Here is a 19,690-nt window from a genome sequence, read left to right as displayed (position 1 = left end):
AATGCCTATATTTCAAGTCAAAATGGAAAAGTCTGTCATGTCTAGATGGCATGAAGTGTTTAGAGGAAACAATGACGTCCCAGATCACAGCTAGGGATCAAGTGAAGGGCATGACAGATCTAAAACTAGTTTGGGAGTCTGTAAATCCTCAAATGTACATATGATAGATATGGAAACAGAAGTAAATGTTATCAAGCAAGAAGATCAGACAGCAAGAAAAACAGCACATGGGAGATGAGAATAATAGGCCTAACATATAACTGCAATGCCTACAACAGAAATGAAAGTCAGAGATTCACAATTGTTGATAGAGCTGTAACAGGGTGTTATTTCAGAAGGAGTGTACAAAAAAATCTCAAGTCACTTTCCCTAAAGCAAAACTGATGTGAAATTGATTAATTACTCCAATAACAGTGTTCCAGTGCTCGGTCAAGTTAATGTGAGGGTGGAATTTGATGATATATCCCAATAGTTGCCATCGGTAGGAGTAGGAGGGAACAAAGTCTACCTGATAGAAAGGAAAAGCACAACATGGTCTTTGAGCAGGGAGAGCCAAATGACAAATTAGCCATATGTTCTTTCAAGTTTTCCAATGATGATGGATTCATTTCTAGCCATTGGCCTACCTGTGAATTACTTTAAATGCAGAAATGTCATACCTGAGTATGCCAGACAAATTAATGAAGAAACTCACAAGGATGTGGTACTCAGTAAAATGCTCAATTTATGTCATGAATGTGAGATGATTAAAAATTACGCGAGTATTTCAGTCACAGAAATGAATTGAGTGCAGATCAAGGCTGTGTCCTATGTGATGAATAATTATTTCACCAAGATTTGGAGAGAGAAATCATTGGAGGGACTTCATCAAGAGTTAAATTGCCCCTTAGTGTCAGGGGATTTGCAAGGTAAATGCGTGGCTGTTACAGGGATCGGGCCTGGGTGGGTTTGCGGTCAGTTCAGATTTGTTGAGCCGAATGGCCTCCTTCTGCACTGCAGGAATTCTATGATTTTATACTGCTTTCGTTAAAAATACAAGGCCATTTCAAAATTGCTGATAAGTGGCTGTAGAAAACTTCCTATGACAAACAGACTCTTCCACTAAAACGATGCAAATATGGTCACATTTCAGCTAATAGCAAATAAAGTCATAATTTCAAGAAATTTCATGCATCTTAGAAAAATAATTTGCTAATGTTCTAAGTTCTGCGCTGAAATATAAAACATTTGGGCTTTTTAGAAATGGGAAAGCCATCAAATTTAATCTTTTAGTTTTTATTGTATTTTATAAATGTTGAAGGTACTCAGATGAAATTGTAATCATTACCTATTCCGCCACTGAAAGAATTAACTCGTCAGTTCAAATTAAATGGTAAATGAACATATTTCAAATGAAGCACTTTATTGAAATACTGTGGTCTCTTATACAGAAAAAAAGCCAAAATGATTATTTCAGTTATATTTCAAATGCATTCAATTTTAGGAAAAATCTATAGATATCCATGGTAACAAAATAAATTCCAAGTTTTTGTCTTGCACAAGCATTTTCATAGAAGTAGAAATTCTTTAATAACCATGAAGTAATCAAGTTTTTGTATTTCATGAACATTTTTGGTGCTTACCACCATTGGTTTGCAGATGCCAAGGCGGACTTTGCCAGTCGGAGCGTCTTTCAGAGCCTGAACAGCTTCCCCCAAAGCAGTATTCTCTAGATTGTGGTCATTGACAAAGACGAGCCGATCCCCGGGTAGCACCCTGCCATCACATTCAGCAACCCCACCAACCACCAAAGAGCGGATAACAATAACAGTACGCGCGGGATCTAAAGGATCCTGCAGAGGGAGCCAAAGACCATAAGAAGTAGGTTAGATTAAAAAAAGATTTAAAGCAAGCTCAGACAAAGGTACACAGCACACATAAAAAGCACCCATAGCTAAAAGAATATATTAATTCCACATGCTTTCGTTGTAATGCACTTTATCAAGGCATTAATCAACAAATATTCCTTGGAAAATATATACTTTCCAGATGGTTTATTTTGCATAGGCATGCCAGACTAACAAAGCCATTGCTAATTTGTGTAAGTTCAGCACTTCTTGTGAAAAAGGAGAACCAAATGCTTAACAATATTAATAACATCAAACAACATCTATCAATCAAGGAAAAATGCCGAAAAGGAAATTCAAGCAAGCATAAGATACGCTGTGTCACTGTACCAGCAGAGTGTCATTGAATTATAATATGTAGTTCAACATGCAATTAGCTCCTAATCATAGCAACACCATTAGAGAAGGGTCTCTCAGGAAAGAAGGGGGTTGCTAAAGGGGGAGTCCTCAGCTCCAATCACTTCTGCCTCACTGCGCTAGGGACCCAGGTTTAATTCCCAGCTTGGGTCACGGCGGAGTCTGCACATTCTCCCCGTGTCTGCATGTGTTTCCTCCGATGCTTTGGTTTCTCCCACAGTCCAAAAGAGGTGTGGTTAGGTGCATTGGCCATGCAAAAATTCTACCTCAGTGTATCCGAACAGGCACCGGAGTGTGGCAACTAGGGGATTTTCACAGTAACTTAAAGTTTATTCATTAGTCACAAGTAACTTCATTGCAGTGTTAATGAAAACCTACTTGTGACATTAATAAATAAACTTAAACTTAAGAACTTCATCAGTCTCCAGTAAGCTGAGGAACAGGAATGACAATAAACTGACTGCCATGGGTTAATATATTGCACAAAGGAAAAAGTGAGTAAAGTCACAAATGGTAAATGAGAAAAATGAACAGTATTTACAAAATTCTAGCAATATATCCAACACTAAAAATGGTTCTAAGGTGTGAGAAGGGTTCCCCTGAATAGAGCCTTAAGATATGATGTATAGACACATGTAATAAAGTTATTAAACAAAAGCTGCAGTAACTATTACAAGTTACAAGACAACAGTCATTCGTAAAAAGAGACTGTCAGAGACGGCAAGCAGCTCCTGGTGAAAAAATGGCTCAAACAGTTTTTCCTGATTTCACAGTGGAAAAGGTATATATTATTGTATAATAAAACCAGCAATCATAGAATAAAAGTCTGGTTACCATACAAAGTTTATTTATTAGTCACAAGTAAGGCTTACATTAACATTGCAATGAAGTCACTGTGAAATTCCCCTCGTCACCACACTCCGGCGCCTGTTCGGGTCAATGCACCTAACTAGCACGTCTTTCAGACTGTGGGAGGAAACCAGAGAACCCAGAGGAAACCCACGCAGACACAGGGAGAACGTGCAAACTCCACACAGACAGTGACCCAAGCCGGGAATCGAACCCGGGTCCCTGGCGCTGTGACACAGCAATGCTAACCACTGTGCCACATGTATTTGAGCTGGCAAATGTGAAGCTCTGTTTTCCCCCAGTCAAAAGCAATGTGGGTATGCAGTATGCTAAACATAGCCCACGCTGTGCTACATAGTACAGTATGTTTGAAGATTCAAACTAACAGAATATTGCACTCTCTGCTACCATATTTCAGGAAACAAAAAGCATCAAAAATAATCAACAAGGAAAAAAGTATCCATGCAATATAACGTTAATAAATTTGACTTGTTCTTATGGGTGGAGGTCACAGTTTCCCACATTGGGAGAAGCAAGAGTGGTACTCTGAGAAATTGGATTTTGGAACTTCCAGTAGCTCTATGTAAAACATGTAAATGTTAATTATGCAAATATTAATCATTAATATCACAAAGCCTTTGTTAATTACATGTTATTCCATGTACTGTATTTCTATGAAATCTTCTTAAACCAAATGTTTTTAAATGTTCTCAATATTATTCTGTTTATGCAGATTAATATGTTGGTAAAAATAACAGTATAAATTTATAACATATAATTAATGTTCGCAAATTAACATGCACTCTTCACGTTATTGGTTGACTTTCTGGCATGCTTATGAAAAATCAACTAACCCAATCCTGTTTCTGCGTTATAAAAAAGTTTTACATTGTGACAATTGTACACTAATAATATACGAATCCATATGAGTTATAACAGAACCAGGTCCGAAGATATCCTGTTACACAGCAAAATGACATGTACACATTCCTTCAGTTTATTCAAAATAACATGCACAGTCTACAAGACTGAACTATTCATGCACTGGAATCAGCTCATGATATTGGCATTAACATGTATGAGAAGTTAAGAAATTTACAATTCAGTTAAGTAATCTGGAAAGATAATTTTCAGACTTCTTACAGTGAAAAAGCTGATAAGATTCCTGGAATGGAAATTTTCTGAATTTTCTTATAATTTAATTCCTCAATTGGACTTAGTGACTGGGGACATACTGGGCGAAAACAACTTTTGTATTTGAGCAATTTATCAGGCTTTAACTCCAAATTAATACTTTTTCAAGTAAGAATTTGTAAATCCCCTGCGCGTCCTGCCATAAAAATAAGGAAAACAGAATAGTCAAACCTCTTGTGATGTGAACTGTTAAATTTTAGCTATGTGTATATCTGTTTCATCCACACATATATCTATCAAAATTGTACAACAGAATGTGAATACTTGTAAAAAGACTCCAATTCTCCCAAATGTCATTACTCTTAAATGGGAATTTGGTTAACTTATAGCTAAAGTGGAAGACAGTGGAATTTAAGATACAGTAAAGGTTGTCATGCACTTAGAAAGGCAATTTGGTTACTGTTTGTCCTTACCGAAACAAAATTATCCTTTAAATAATGGCCTCCTGAGACAGTAGAAACTTATTAGATGAGAATGGGAATATAACAGTAGGCCATTTAGCCCCGCAAGCCACTAATCAATGAGATCATGGCTGATTCTGCGACAAAGCTCCATATACCCTTCACCAGCTTTTCACCATTTAGAAAACATCCGATTGTATCCCTTCATGTCCAAAGTGGATGACCTCACAATTGTGTAATACTGAACTTCATTTGACAGTTTTGCGTACTCATGTCTACCCATATCTCTTTGTAATGTTATGCTTCCATCCACACTGCTTTATATAATCACCTATCTTTGAGTGATTGGCTGTAACTTTCTGGCTCCTGACCTCAGATTTGGGGGGATACCCCAAATATGCACTGTGGAACCCCTCTCAGAAGTTCCCAGCTAAGGGAAAAGGCGGCAACTTCCCCCGGACAATTGCACTGTGCTGGGAACCATCAAAAGCACTTCTATCTTAAGTGTAACCATTTTAAAGATCCAGACCAAACCTCCAGGGGACTCCCCCCCTCCCCCCCAGCCCCACTAAGCACCTTCCACCCCATGCTATTTCCCACACCCCACTCAACCTGACCCCCAACCCGGCCAGACCCCCACACACCTGACCCAACCCCACCCTCAATGTCCGGCCCGAACCTCACCCTGTTGAATGTCCGAATCAAGAAACCCCAGATGTCTGACTCCTGACGCCTCCTTGATGACAACCCCACCCCCCCAATATCCAAACTCCCAGCCCTGATGTCCGACACCCCATCCTCCCACATTCCTTGCACTAACTTTTGATCTTTCCTGCTCCCTGGCCGGTTATTTTCTTTTTTAAAAATATTTTTAAGATTTTCCATTTTACCCCAAAATCCACTGCAGCACAGAATAATCATCATTCCACCTATGCATACAGAAAAGGCCGGCAAATATCTTAACAATTGGTTTGGATTATCAATTACAATTCATTGCAATCGTAATCAGTGCCTCCCTTTGCATGGATAACGAAAGGATATTGCAAAGAGTGGGGATATCAGAATAAAGCCATGAGTACAATGGTGCACATCCTCGCTCACAGGATAACAAGGACCGAGCTACATAGCAAAAGAGGGCTCCTGTGGGGTCAAGCACAACTATTTGGAGCCTAAAGAGCACCCCAAAACCTCCAAACAATGAAAGGATACCCAGAAATAGAGGAACATCAGGATACAACCCCAAACCCAAGACGTGGCGTTGACAGTGTACACTCTCACATGCAGGGTAACAGGAGCAGAGCTACACAGCCTCACAGGAAGAGTGCTGATAAAACAGAGCCCAGGTATCCAAACTTACCCTCAGGCCCCACAGATAACAGGATACGTTCCACTAGAAGTATAATCTCCACATCTTCGAAATACCTATTTTCAAAATAGCTGCTACCCTTGCCTGCACAGCCTGAGAAAGTAAGAGATATTGAGATAGATGAAAGAAGAGCCAAAAAACTAAGGATTGTAACACCACACTTGGGCTCACCACAAAATAAGTCTCACTCATCTCCAGCCACACTAGGGGTGCTGCTCAAGTCCCACCATCAGCCGGAAAATTGAACCCGTTTCCCCACGAAGGAGACCCCACCAACCAGAAGAAGGGGAATCATCAAACCATTCATTTACAAACTAGATATCTCAAGGAGATACAATCCTCTCCTCATGATATGAGGAGGGAAACCCTGTAGGACTAAATATAACAAGTCAGAGCCTATATCAGCACTCCACTTACCCAGATAACGAGAGGAAATCTCAGAGAGAGAGGACCACCAGGATAAGACCATACGCATAAGATGATTTGACAATGTATACTCTCGTATGCAGGATATCAGGAACAGAGCTACATAATCTCATAGGAGAAACTCAGATGATGCAGAACCCAAGTAACTAGGCTCACACTCAGGCCCCGCAAAAAACAAGATACTACTCCCCCAGGGGAACCAAACCACAAGAAAGAGAGTGGACCAGAAGTCCCCGAAACGGAACATCTCGGGGGAGGTCAACCTACTCCCTCGCCTAATATATCCTCCACAGGACCCAGGAATGGATAATCAGAGTTGCTACTGCCCTAACCTACTCAGCCAAGGAAAGCAATTACACAATTAAAAGAAAGACTGACAGGCCAGCAGGACTCACACCACCCCTGGGCTTCAATAAAGCAAACTTCCCCAATCTCCAGTCACACCAGAGGTGCCATTCAGGATCAATAGGTTTCCACCCATTTCCCCCCCATCAAGGAAACCCTAGCAATAGGAGGAGGAGTTGCCCAGACATCCACAGCAAGGATATCCCTGAAAGGACAAGAATCTCTTCCTCCAACAGGATGATGTGCTCACCACACACTCTCAAAGCCAAACTACCAAGTAGCTATTGTTGCAACCCACGCATCCAAGGAAAACAACCCAAGAAAGGCTAGACAACCAAGGATTCCCCAACCATGCTTGGGCTTGCACCAGTAAATATTTCCCCAAGCTCCAGCTATGTCAGAGCTGCCAACGACAATAAAACCCAATCTCTTCCAGGATACGTGATCTGTCTGCACCTTCACAGGAAATTAACAAGGGTTCTTTAACCCCAAAATAACAAAAATACAAAAGAAAATGCAACACCATTAGTCCTAAAGGGTGTTTTCCTCACCCACTATGAGGACGTATAAGGCCATACCCACCAACTCTATACCAAACCGCTTGCCAACCACCCTGCTATGGTGCTACTCATATTATGCATAATTAAAGTAAAAGATATCATATCATGTAATCTTCCATTATAAATGTCAGGATTACCATACAAAAAAAAAAATCGAATTAGTAAATTTTGCACAACCCTAATGCCAAACAACTATCCCAGCTCACTCCCCAATAGAACGATGGAAACCCATTATCAGTCCACAAGCAAAGGAAATATCTCTGTATTACAAACACTAGGCTGTAACGATTTAAATTTGAGGGCCAGAGCAGGGTGGGCAGACCCACGTATCCGCCCCTACTCCCCCGGAACCACCAGGGAAGACCAAGAGTGAATGTAAGTAACACACTTAAAACCAAGGTCTTTCTCACTCCACTGTCAGAGCATACCAGTGGATGTCCGGGAGGCCAGGTGCCTCCAGGACCTCCCACATACTGCACTGCGAGCACCACACTGGCTTACCACTCATATTTCAACACTCATGATTTGAAGGCTGGGCTTTTCCCTGGGGGAAGCAGCAGTGGCCGTGTCTCCAGGGTGGAGTCCGGCCCTGTAACTCAGAGGGCTAAGGAAAGGAGGAGGAAGGCGGTATTAATCGGGGACTCGACAGTCAGGGGGACGGACAGGCGATTTTGCGGAGGCAGGCGGGAGTCTCGCATGGAGGTCTGCCTCACTGGGGCTGGGATCCAGGATGTCGCTGGGCGAGTCCCAGAAATCCTGAGGTGGGAGGGAGAGGAGCCGGAGGTAGCGGTACATATTGGTACCGCTGATGTGGGTAAGAAGGGGGAAGGGAACATGAAAAAAGAGTATAGGGAATTAGGGAGACAGCTGAGAAGGAGGAAAGCAAAGGTAGTAATCTCGGGATTGCTGCCTGTGCCACGGGAAGGTGAGGAAAGGAATGGAGTGAGGTGGAGGATGAATGTGTGGCTGAGGGAATGGTGCAGGGGGCAGGGATTCAGGTTCCTGGACCATTGGGACCTCTTTAGGGGCAGGTGTGACCTGTATACTAAAAACAGGTGGCACTTGAATCCCAGGGGGACCAATATCCTGGCAGGAAGGTTGGCTAAGGCTACTGGGGAGAGTTTAAACTAGATAGGTTGGGGGGAGGGGATCAAAGCGACGTGACTGAGAGTGAGGAAGGTAGCTCGCAAACAGAGAAGGGTTATAGGCAGTGCAAGAGGGCAGGTGGACTGGGAACAGAGAAGGGGAGAGGTCAGACCATAGGATTGATTGCCAGGAGTATAGTGAATAAACAACTAGCTAAAGGAGGAGAGGGCTTGGGAGATGTTAGTAGCGCTTCAACAAACCGGGTCCAGATAAAGGCTGGCATAAAGACACTTTGCCTGAATGCACGAAGCATTCAAAACAAAGTAAATGAGTTGATGGCACAAATCCATACAAATGAATATGATCTAGTGTCCATCACAGAAACGTGGTTGCAGGGTGACCGGGACTGGGAACTGAATATACAGGGTTATCAGGCATTTAGGAAGGATAGACAGGTAGAAAAAGGAGGTGGGGTAGCTTTGTTAATAAAGGATAATATCAGGGCGGTAGTGAGAGACGACATAGGCTCTAAGGAGCAAAACGTGGAATCGTTGTGGGTGGAGATAAGGAATAGTAGGGGGAGAAAGACACTGGTAGGCGTGGTCTATAGGCCCCCAAATAATAACTTAGAGGTGGGGAGGGCTATAAACAAGCAAATAATGGATGCGTGCAAAAGTGGAACGGCAATAATCATGGGGGATTTTAACCTACATATTGATTGGTCGACTCAAATTGGACGTGGAGGGCTTGAGGAAGAGTTCTTGGAATGCTGTCGGGATTGTTTCATTGAACAGTATGTTACAGAACCTACGAGAGAGCGAGCTATCTTGGATCTGGTTCTGTGCAATGAGACAGGTAGGATTAAGGATCTTCTTGTGAAGGATCCTCTTGGGATGAGTGATCATAATATGGTGGAATTTCTGATACAGATGGAGGGTGAGAAAGTAGGGTCCCAAACCAGTGTCCTCTGCTTGAACAGAGGGGAGTACGATAGGATGAGGGTGGAATTGGCTAATGTAGACTGGGCGAGCAGACTGGTAGGTAGGACAGCTGAAGAACAGTGGAGGATTTTTAAGGAGATTTTTTTAAGTACTCAGCAAAAATATATTCCGGTGATTAAGAAGGACTGTAAGAAAAAGGATAACCGGACGTGGATAACGAAGGAAATAAAGGAGAGTATTAAAATAAAATCAGATGCGTACAGAGTGGCCAAAAATAGTGGAGAATTAGTGGATTGGGAAAGCTTTAAAGAAAAACAAAGAACGACTAAGAAAGCGATTAAGAAAGGAAAGATCGATTATGAAACTAAACTAGCTCAAAATATAAAAAATGATAGTAAAAGTTTTTACAAGTATATAAAAAGGAATAGAGTGGCTAGAGTGAATGTTGGACCCTTGGAAGATGAGAGGGGGGATTTAATAGTGGAAAACGAGGAAATGGCTGAGACTTTAAATAAGTTCTTTGTGTCGGTCTTCACGGTGGAAGACACAAATAGTTTGCCGAATATTAGAGATCGAGAGTTGGTGGGAGGGGAGGTCCTTAATACAATTACTGTTACTAAGGAGGTGGTGCTTGGTAGACTAATAGGACTGAAGGTAGACAAGTCCCCGGGCCCGGATGGAATGCATCCCAGGGTACTGAAAGAAATGGCTGAGGTAATAGCAGATGCGTTAGTAGAAATTTATCAAAATTAGCTGGACTCTGGGGTAGTGCCGGCTGACTGGAAAACAGCTACTGTTACGCTGCTGTTTAAAAAAGGAAGTAGACAAAAGGCGGGTAACTACAGGCCGGTTAGCTTAACGTCCGTAGTTGGGAAGATGCTAGAGTCCATTATTAAAGAGGAAATAACAGAGCACCTGAATAAGAATGGTTCGATCAAGCAGACACAGCATGGATTCATGAAGGGAAAGTCGTGTTTGACGAATCTACTGGACTTTTATGAAGATGTCACTAGTGCGGTTGACAGAGGGGAACCGGTGGATGTGGTGTTTTTAGATTTCCAGAAGGCGTTCGATAAGGTGCCTCACAAAAGGTTGCTGCAGAAGATTGGGGTACACGGAGTTAGGGGTAAGGTGTTGGCGTGGATTGGGGATTGGCTATCTAACAGGAAGCAGAGAGTTGGGATAAATGTGTGCTTTTCTGGTTGGCAGTTGGTGACCAGTGGCGTGCCGCAGGGATCGGTGCTGGGGCCTCAATTGTTTACCATTTACATAGATGATCTGGAGGAGGGGACTGAATCTAGGGTATTCAAGTTTGCTGATGACACGAAGGTGAGTGGGAAAGCGAATTGCCTGGAGGACGCGGAAAGTCTGCAGAGAGATTTGGATAGGCTGAGCGAGTGGGCGAGGATCTGGCAGATGGAATATAATGTTAGCAAATGTGAGGTTATCCACTTTGGAAGAAATAATAGTAAATTGGAATATTATTTAAATGGAGAAAAATTACATCGTGCGACTGTGCAGAGGGACCTGGGGGTCCTTGTGCACGAATCGCAAAAACGCAGTCTGCAGCTGCAGCAGGTGATCAAGAAGGCGAATGGAATGTTGGCCTTTATCGCGAGGGGGATAGAATATAAAAGCAGGGAGGTCTTGCTGCAACTGTACAAGGCACTGGTGAGGCCGCAACTGGAGTACTGTGTGCAGTTTTAGTCCCCTTATTTGCGAAAGGATATATTGGCCTTGGAGGGAGTGCAGAAAAGGTTCACCAGGTTGATACCGGAGATGAGGGGTGTAGCTTATGAGGAGAGATTAAACAGATTGGGTCTGTACTCGGAGTTTAGAAGGATGAGGGGTGATCTTATAGAGACATATAAGATAATGAAGGGGCTGGATAGGGTAGAGGTGGAGAGATTCTTTCCACTTAGAAGGGAAACCAGAACTAGAGGGCACAGCCTCAAAATAAGGGGGGGCCGATTCAGAACAGAGTTGAGGGGGAACTTCTTCTCTCAGAGGGTAGTGAATCTCTGGAATTCTCTGCCCATTGAAGTGGTGGAGGCTTCCTCATTGAATATGTTTAAATCACGGGTAGATAGTTTTCTGATCGATAAGGGAATTAGGGGATATGGGGAGCAGGCGGGTAAGTGGAACTGATTCGCTTCAGATCAGCCATGATCTTGTTGAATGGCGGGGCAGGCTCCAAGGGCCAGATGGCCTACTCCCGCTCCTATTTCTTATGTTCTTATGATTACGAAACCATGGCAGCCAGTTCTCAAATTCAACAGGGAATTTATCCTCAGTTCCCTTTGGGAGATCAGGTGCACGGATACTCCTTCTCCAGCCCCACCTCCCCGATTTAAACAGAACGTCCATCCGACATACCATGCAGCAGGATTTCCAAAGGCTGAAGGTGAGCCTCCACCGAAGAAACTGCCCTTTTGACTTACAGTGTTCTTTCCTCCACTTCAACCGTTTTATTTCAAATAGTTTGCAGTTAATCAATGTGAGCAAAACCTATTTTTTGTGCTAAGGAGCCAAGACTATCATCCACAACTTTACTCTCAATGCAGCCATCATCTTGATGTCTATAACTTTGCCAGAGCACAAGCCCGTTCACTAGCTAAACCACCACTGCGAACAAGGCCCCACCTCGGCGGTCTCTGACCACCTTGATCAAACAAGCATTTTCTTGGCTTTCCTCAGCTCCCCATCACCCAAACTTAACCAAGATCTTTCAGGAACATAGTATGGAGTCTACACTCCAGGATTAGATAATTATGGGTTGTATATCAGGATAATTAAAAGGATTAAAAGATGAATAGCACCAGGGCTTGTGAAAATGCAGCTATTCCCGCGCTTACATTACATAACTCTGGCCTGTTACTTTAAATGGGATCTTTAAACTCATCCGCTTTATGGCAGTTAGAGTCGTAAAAAAAGATGGCCTGTCCTCTTTCACTCCACTTCTTTTGGACTTTGATGCTGGAACCAGGGGTGCACTGTGCTGCCTGAATCAGTAAGGTCAGGCGAGACAAGCACTTAAGAATTTTAGAGCAGATAAATGGGTATGGAGTGGCAATATAATGCTAATTTTCACTCCAAGAAGGTTATGGCCCATTAACACAACTCTGTGTTAATTTTACCATTTTGAGTCGAAGTGCCGAATCTGGGCGTCAAATGGATCCAAGCCTGGAATCCTTTTTCCAGTGCGCCCATACGCGTTTTGCTGGCTCCAGTCCGAACTGCGCTGTGGGCGGGGTTTAGCACTGCCGGACCGATCGGAGTTCTGAACTGCGCATGCGCAGTTCGAAAAAGATCCCAAGCAGCACACCTGGGCGCGAAAGAAAAAACAGCAGAGAGAGCAGGGGGCGGGGGCGGGGGGGGGGGGGGGGGGGGGGGGGGGGAGGGGGGTGTGTGTGTGTGGACTTCGGAGAATCTTGCAAACTGCAAATAATGTAGCATCTTCTTTGTGCTGCCTAATTATCTATGGGAAAGGTAATTAAACTACAGTGTCCTAGTGAGCAATTAGTGACCTGTATAATACATTTGTGATCTGTAACTGGATTGTTGATGCTCAAATGTTCAGAGTCCTGTGGTGAACTTGGAAGAATTGTTCCCGTGGTGGAACTTGGTTGGAAATAAGATTCAAGGAGATTACTAAATCTTGTATTAATCTGAACACTGCACAGAATTAGAGGAATTCCCTTTGGAAGATAATGTCAAAATTATAATCGCAGGAACTAAAAACCTGACAGTCAGAAATTTGGGAAAATATTTCAAAATATATATCCCCCCATCCACAGTCTGTTGGTCTGATCCAACTGAAGTCATCTTTACCTAAATCTAGGGTTTCAGTAGCTGTTTCATGTTTCTCCCTTTCAAACACTATCCTGAATTTGATGATACGATTGCTATTTGATAAATGTTATAACCTGAAATATAAATGAGTGCTCACTAAAAAAGCAGTCACATTTTTAAAACAAAAACATTGGATTGCCAAAATCCCTGCACTGCATATTATCCCAAACTTAAAAAGTGGTCAAAAGATCTGCACTGAAGCTGATGCTGCTGCTGTACGGAAACATGTCAGTTGAAGGAACACAATGGTGTCCGAGGGTAACTGTCCAGACAAACGTTTCTTCCTGCAGGCACTTCTGCACATGCATCCACCGCTCTAAACCTAAACTCTAAATCATGACAGAACAGCGACGATTGGTCACTGACGAATTGGCAGCTTGCAAGCATCCTGTTACCACATGGCACAATGTGTTTCTGGTCCAAAAGCTTGCAGATATCACAACTCTCTGGGCTGCAGCATTCTCAAAATCTGATATGGTTCAATACAAAACTCCTTTTTGGCTTTATAGCTATCAGTCATTGGACTGAGCAATACCATGAGGTATAATTCTCTATATCAATCACAATCTACATTATTCGCATATATCAATGACAATTCTCAATATAAATCATGAACTACAATAATGAAGCATGTCACACAAAAAAAAATCAGTTGCCTAACAGAGTTTCATAAAATATCACAGGCAATCAAATTCACAGTAAAACATATTTTTGCCAATTGACTTGTTGGAACTGCTTGAAAGAATGGGTTTAAAAGTTGCATGTGGGCAAAATTTCCTATTCTTTCAGTAGGAAAATGTAATTTTCAGATACGCCTTATGTAAATTCCATCTATAATGGATGCTGCAATTATATTTCCCTTCATCTGAGTTACAGAACACAAAATATAGGTTTAACATTTCAGCACATTGGCCCAGATTTCACTTGGAAAATAATGAAGAGTTTTATGTGCATGCTGTTATAAGTGTATAAATAACCCAGCAATCTATGGTGTGAAAGGGACACGCCTCATTGCAAATCACCACAAATTGCTGGACTCTTTGAGCAGCTAACTTACCATGAGCATCTTGAAAATGACAGCTCAGCACCAAAAGCTTTGCGTGTTTCAAGAATTTACTGCATTTATGCTTTTAAAATAAATTAAAATCACCAGAGAGTTAGGATTAGAACTGAACAACATAACAATCCATTTGATGACAAGATTTATGATCCTGGCACGCCACTCAGTCCCTCCAGTCCAGAAGAGAAACAATTGAAACTCTCGAGTCTTACTTCTTCATTTAGCAAACTGCTTCTAGAAGTTTCCAAAATGTGCATGTTAATTCTTTTTTTAAACTTTTTCATTTATATCTTTTTATCTCTCTTAATCTAATCTTCTTTCCCCGTGCTTTACTTGTCTCTAACACATGCTATTTACTTTTCAATCTCTATTCTTTTTCCTCTATCATCAAATCACATTGGTTATCAGGTAAGCCATTGGTTCCATCGATCACCAAAATCTTAGACGTCCCATCATCAACTGCACTACCAGTAAATTGCTGTGCAAAATATTTTCAAGGTGAAAAGTGGAGAAAGGATTCTTATGAATGGTCCGTGCTTCAGAAAATTATGAGTCGTGGCAGTCACTATTAGACCTCCCATTATGGACTCAAAGACCCTGCCATAGAACAATTGAAAAGTTAACATATTCTGCTGAAATCCTATTTTTCATACTGAATACTTGACAAAGTTTTAAAAATGCCACAAATTATTCATGTCACCCACATTAAAAATTATAGTGGGAGTTTTATTTCTGAAATAATTTTCTCATCAAAATTAAAATAAAAATGAAAAGGGAAAAAATGAAAAGCATTTCAATGATGCTTACAAATCTTCTTTAAATGTATGTTTTTTGTAAGGTAATGCTCATACTATCCAGATGGTAAATACAAAAAGAAAATACACTCCGTTTTACAGCTGGTGTCAATCACATTCTCTGGACCCCGGGGAAATGGTCTGCATACAGAAAGACAGCACTTCATCTGGAACATGCGCTTAAATGCATAGTTAATTTGTACTGAAAACTTTACTCTGTGCTAAATAAAGTACAATTTATAGGAAATGTCTTTATTCCAAGGTTATTATAACCTTGTTGACCAGTTTAAGTTACAAGTAACTTAAATTTTCCACTGTATTATGAATGATCTAAATTGAATTATTAAGGTCAGAATATTCTGTTTCTTCAGTTAACTCTTTAAAGTTTGAGTAACGAGTATGCTTGCTGCATTTTCAACAAAAAAAAGGAAAACTTGCTGCACAGATTCAATTACACAATGAACTAAATTTGACACTTCTGGCCGCAATAGTTATGTCTTCTAATTCCAAAATTATGATAGGTCTCTCATTAATTATTTTCCCGTCATTTAATTTATCGCTTTTAATGCTATTCTTTTTCAGCTTTTTCCCTACAAATCGTCACAAAAGTAGTATATTTTTTCAGCATACTTTTTCAATTTCTAATTTCCAGCTTCAGAGTTCATAATAGTGGAATTCAGAGTTGCTTATACTTTTAAGTTTCTTTGTTATGCATTGTTTTCAAATATGTTTAAAATCTTTTCTATTTCTTGGTACTGGTAATACCTATTTGGCAGAACTGTATCAAAATCTTTAGTCAGAAGCTGTTTTCCACAGCTTTCTATCCAGCCAGAATACATCCAAAAATTAAACAAGTGCCAGAAATTCAAACCTTGTGTTTAAAAATAGCTCCTAGCTTGGCAAACAAATAAAAATTGAAACAGATCAGTTAGTCAAATTGTACAGTTTATTTTAATATGTGATCCTATCACAAATGATACGATTTTAAGTAACTAAACATTCTTTTCAAAGATGTAATTTAATAACAGACCAAATTAGTTAGGCCAGCCAAGTTTACATGTTATACAGACCCCACGCAAACATGAAATGCTAAGCATAAATTGTTTAGAACCCAATGTGACTTTTTAATAAATAAAGCCATAGAAATATAGAAAGCTTACATCATAGAAGGAAGCCATTCAGCCTGTTGTGTTCATGCTGGCTCTCCGCAAGAGCAACATTGCTGGTCACATACTCTCATCTTTCCCCATAACACAGTATTCTTTTGTCTTAGGTATTTATGCAATTCCCCTCTGAAAGCGGCAGTGCATTTCAGGTCCTAACCACTTGAAATGTGAAAAGTTTCTCTGGCATTGTTGTTTCTTTTGCCAATCGCCATAAATCAGTGCCCTCTGGTTCTTGACCCTGCTGCCAACAGGAACAGCCTCTCCCCATCTGCTCTGTTGAGGACCTTCATGATCTTGAACACCTCCATTCAGTCTCCTTTCAATCTTTTCTTCTCTAAGCTTAGTAGCACCAGCTTCTGTGATCTATCCTAATAAATGAAGTCTCTCATCTTTGGAACCATTCTCATCGATATTTTCTATACCCTCTCTAAAGCCTTCACATCCTTCCTCTATTGTTCCATCCAGAATTGGACATAATACTCCGGTTCAGGCTGAACCAGTGTTTTATAAAGATTTATCTTAACCTCCATGTATTTGCATATTTATAAAGCACAGGATGTAAATGCCTTTTAAACCATATTCCTAACTTGTCTTGCCTCTGAACTTCTTATATGGAACCTGGTTCTCATTTGTATTATTAACCTGACATCTATTATACGCCCCCTTACTGTTTCATCTTACTTTCTATTCCTTTTGTCATTAAGGAGTTGGCTGATCTACCTTTCTACCTTGGGAAACATATCTCAACTGTACCTGAACTATTTCCAATTTTAATAGAGCCCATTGTTCCTTTACCGTTTTGTCTTTCAATTATTCATTGCAATTTACCCAAGGCATATCCATTCTCAACCCACTGATATTGGCCCTTCACCAATTAAGTATTTTTAGTCTGGATTGCTTCGTGTCCTTTTCCATAAATAACCTAAACCTTATGACACCATGATCATTGTTCCCTAAATGTTTCCCTCCTGATATTTGATCCACCTCATTTCCCAGAACCAGATTGAGCAATGCACCTTCCCTGTTGGGCAAGAAATATTCTGATCCTTAAAATACTCTTTTTTAATGATGACATTTATGGAGGGCTGAAGGTCATAAATTGAGCTCAAAAGATTTGTTAAACAAATATTCCAAATTCAAAATTGATAAAACTGAAAAAAGGAAACAGAATATGTCCATAACAAACAGGAACAAAATCCATTACAAATATTGTACAGATAGGAACTCCAGAGACATTACTAAACTATTTCCAAAATTCTATCCCAATGATACTTGACCAGTTAACTAGTTGGCAGTTTTCGCAGAAACTTTTACCAGGGCTGAATTTGTTAACTAATTCTCTACTGTAACCAAGGAATTTCTTATGAAAAATAGATAACAACTTTTATAGCACCTTTAATGTAACAAAAAATACCAAAGCACTTCACAGAAACGTTTAACCTAAAATTTGACAGACAGCAAAAAGGCAATATTGGGACAAATGACCAATGGCTTGGTCAAAGCGGCACGTTTTAAAAAACCTCTTAGTCAGGTAGAAAGAGAGGTTGCAAATCACTGAGGTTTAAGGAGGGCATTCCAGAGCTTAGGGCCTAGGTTGCTGAATGCTAGGCCACCAGCAGCAGAGCAAGTAAAATCAGGGACGCTCAAGAGGCCAGAATTAGATGATAGTTATCTCAACGGGTTGTGGAGCTGAAGGAGGTAATAGAGGTAGGGAAGGATACGATTTGGAAGGAATTATAAGCAAGGAAGAGAATTTTAAAATTGAGGTGATGCTTGACCTGGAGCTAATGAAGGTCAGCTTTCACAGGACCAATAGCTGAATGGGATGGTGCAAGTAAGGACATGGACAGCAGAGTTTTGGATGACCTCAAGTTAATTGAGGGTATTATGTGGGATGCCAGCCGGGACTCATCACGTCTGGAGGCAACAAAGGCATGATTTGGGGATTTCAGGAGCAGTTGAGCTGAGGGTGGGGCAAATTTAGGTAATGTTACAGAGGTGAAATAGATGGTCTTAGTGATGCCTGGCTATGTGGTCAGAAGATCATGTCTATGACACCAAGGCTGCAGACAGCTTGGCTTGGCCTCAGACAGTTACCCGTGTGATGATAATGTGCTATTTTTATATTTTATATTTCTGTAGAATGTTTTAAGATTCAGTGCTTTGTTTACAGGCAGTTGGAGTGTCTGGAAAACATGCAGCTGAGATTCTGGACAGGAGAATAATTACTCATTTGAGCCATGCAATGTTTATTTAGGAGAATAGCCTGTGATAATAAATGGAGAATTCCCCTCTTCTTTTTAATTAAAGGAATGGAAGGTTTTGTTCAGGAATGCAAGGTCATGTGATGTGATTAAAGGGAGGAGCTGGGTTTGTAGCAGAGAAACAGCTTTCTGTTTCAATTTAAAGTTCAGTTGATGACTGGAGCTTTTTAAACACAGAAGTCTGCTCTTCTCCACAAAACATCTCTGAAAGCTCCAAGGCTGTTAACCCAACTCATAGCAAGTATATCTGTGTTTGCTAAGTATATTTAAAGCAGGTTTTAGTTCAGGTTTCTGTTAAGGGCATGATGTCAATGCAATTATCCAAGTTCATGGATGTCCTTGTTCGCAAGTGAATTGTCATTCTGGAGGGAGATTCATGGAGGAGAAGTGAGAGCTGATCCACTGTCAGAGTCCCCAGATCGAGCAGTGGAAGTGAGTGAGTTGGACAGGAAGTAGATTGGCAAGATTAATCCCAGCAGGCACAATGGAAGGGAAAGTCAACAAGATAATGTGATGGAGCAATTGGAGTTGCTGCTTACATTGAGCCACTGCCATGTGCATCAATGAACCAGTTGAAGGATGCCAAAAAAAGATACAGAGGAAAGTTGGAAGCTTATTTAGCAGGGGACAGTGGCAAGAGAGCAGGAAGGTTAAGGATTAATGAACGATTAGGGCCAGGAATTAGGAGAGCAGTGTAAGTGAAAGAGAAGGGAAAGGAGAACCAAAAAAAATGGCTTCCATTTTCCTAATACTTAATTGGAGGAAATTTCTGCTCAGCCAGTACAGTACAATTTACCAATAGTGAAGGAGTTGAGAGAGATGGTGGTGAGGTAGGGCTGGATGCCGTCACCTTACACTTAAAAACTAACACCTTTCAATATGGAGTAGCATGTGGATGAGAAACAGCAAGGAGCCAAGGATAGATTCTTAGGAAACACCAAAGGTAACTGTGTAGAATTAGGGAATTAGGGCTGGATAATAAATGCTGGTCTTGCCAATAGCCCATGAATAGAGAAGCCATTGTGAGCAATTCTCTGGCTACGATTAAATAACAAAGAATGGAACCGAGCAATTGTAATCCTACACAGCTGGATGACAAGAAAGGATAGTTTGCCTTCATCACAGTCACACAGAGTATCATTT

The 19,690-nt window shown here is 41.0% G+C and overlaps 1 protein-coding gene across 1 annotated transcript in view; it reads right to left on the bottom strand.

Moving 5' to 3' along the window:
• patj (PATJ crumbs cell polarity complex component) overlaps nt 1-19,690 on the bottom strand; it is a 364,256-nt gene that overhangs the window by 268,335 nt on the left and 76,231 nt on the right. Inside the window, exon 19 of the mRNA XM_078218535.1 lies at nt 1,623-1,832. Within this exon, the coding sequence (XP_078074661.1) occupies nt 1,623-1,832 (210 nt within the window). The remainder of the gene's footprint in view (nt 1-1,622; nt 1,833-19,690) is intronic.

The sequence above is a fragment of the Mustelus asterias genome, chromosome 8 (genome assembly GCF_964213995.1).
Source record: "Mustelus asterias chromosome 8, sMusAst1.hap1.1, whole genome shotgun sequence".
NCBI classification, from domain to species: Eukaryota; Metazoa; Chordata; class Chondrichthyes; order Carcharhiniformes; family Triakidae; genus Mustelus; species Mustelus asterias.
This window is presented reverse-complemented; position numbering and strand designations above follow the sequence as displayed.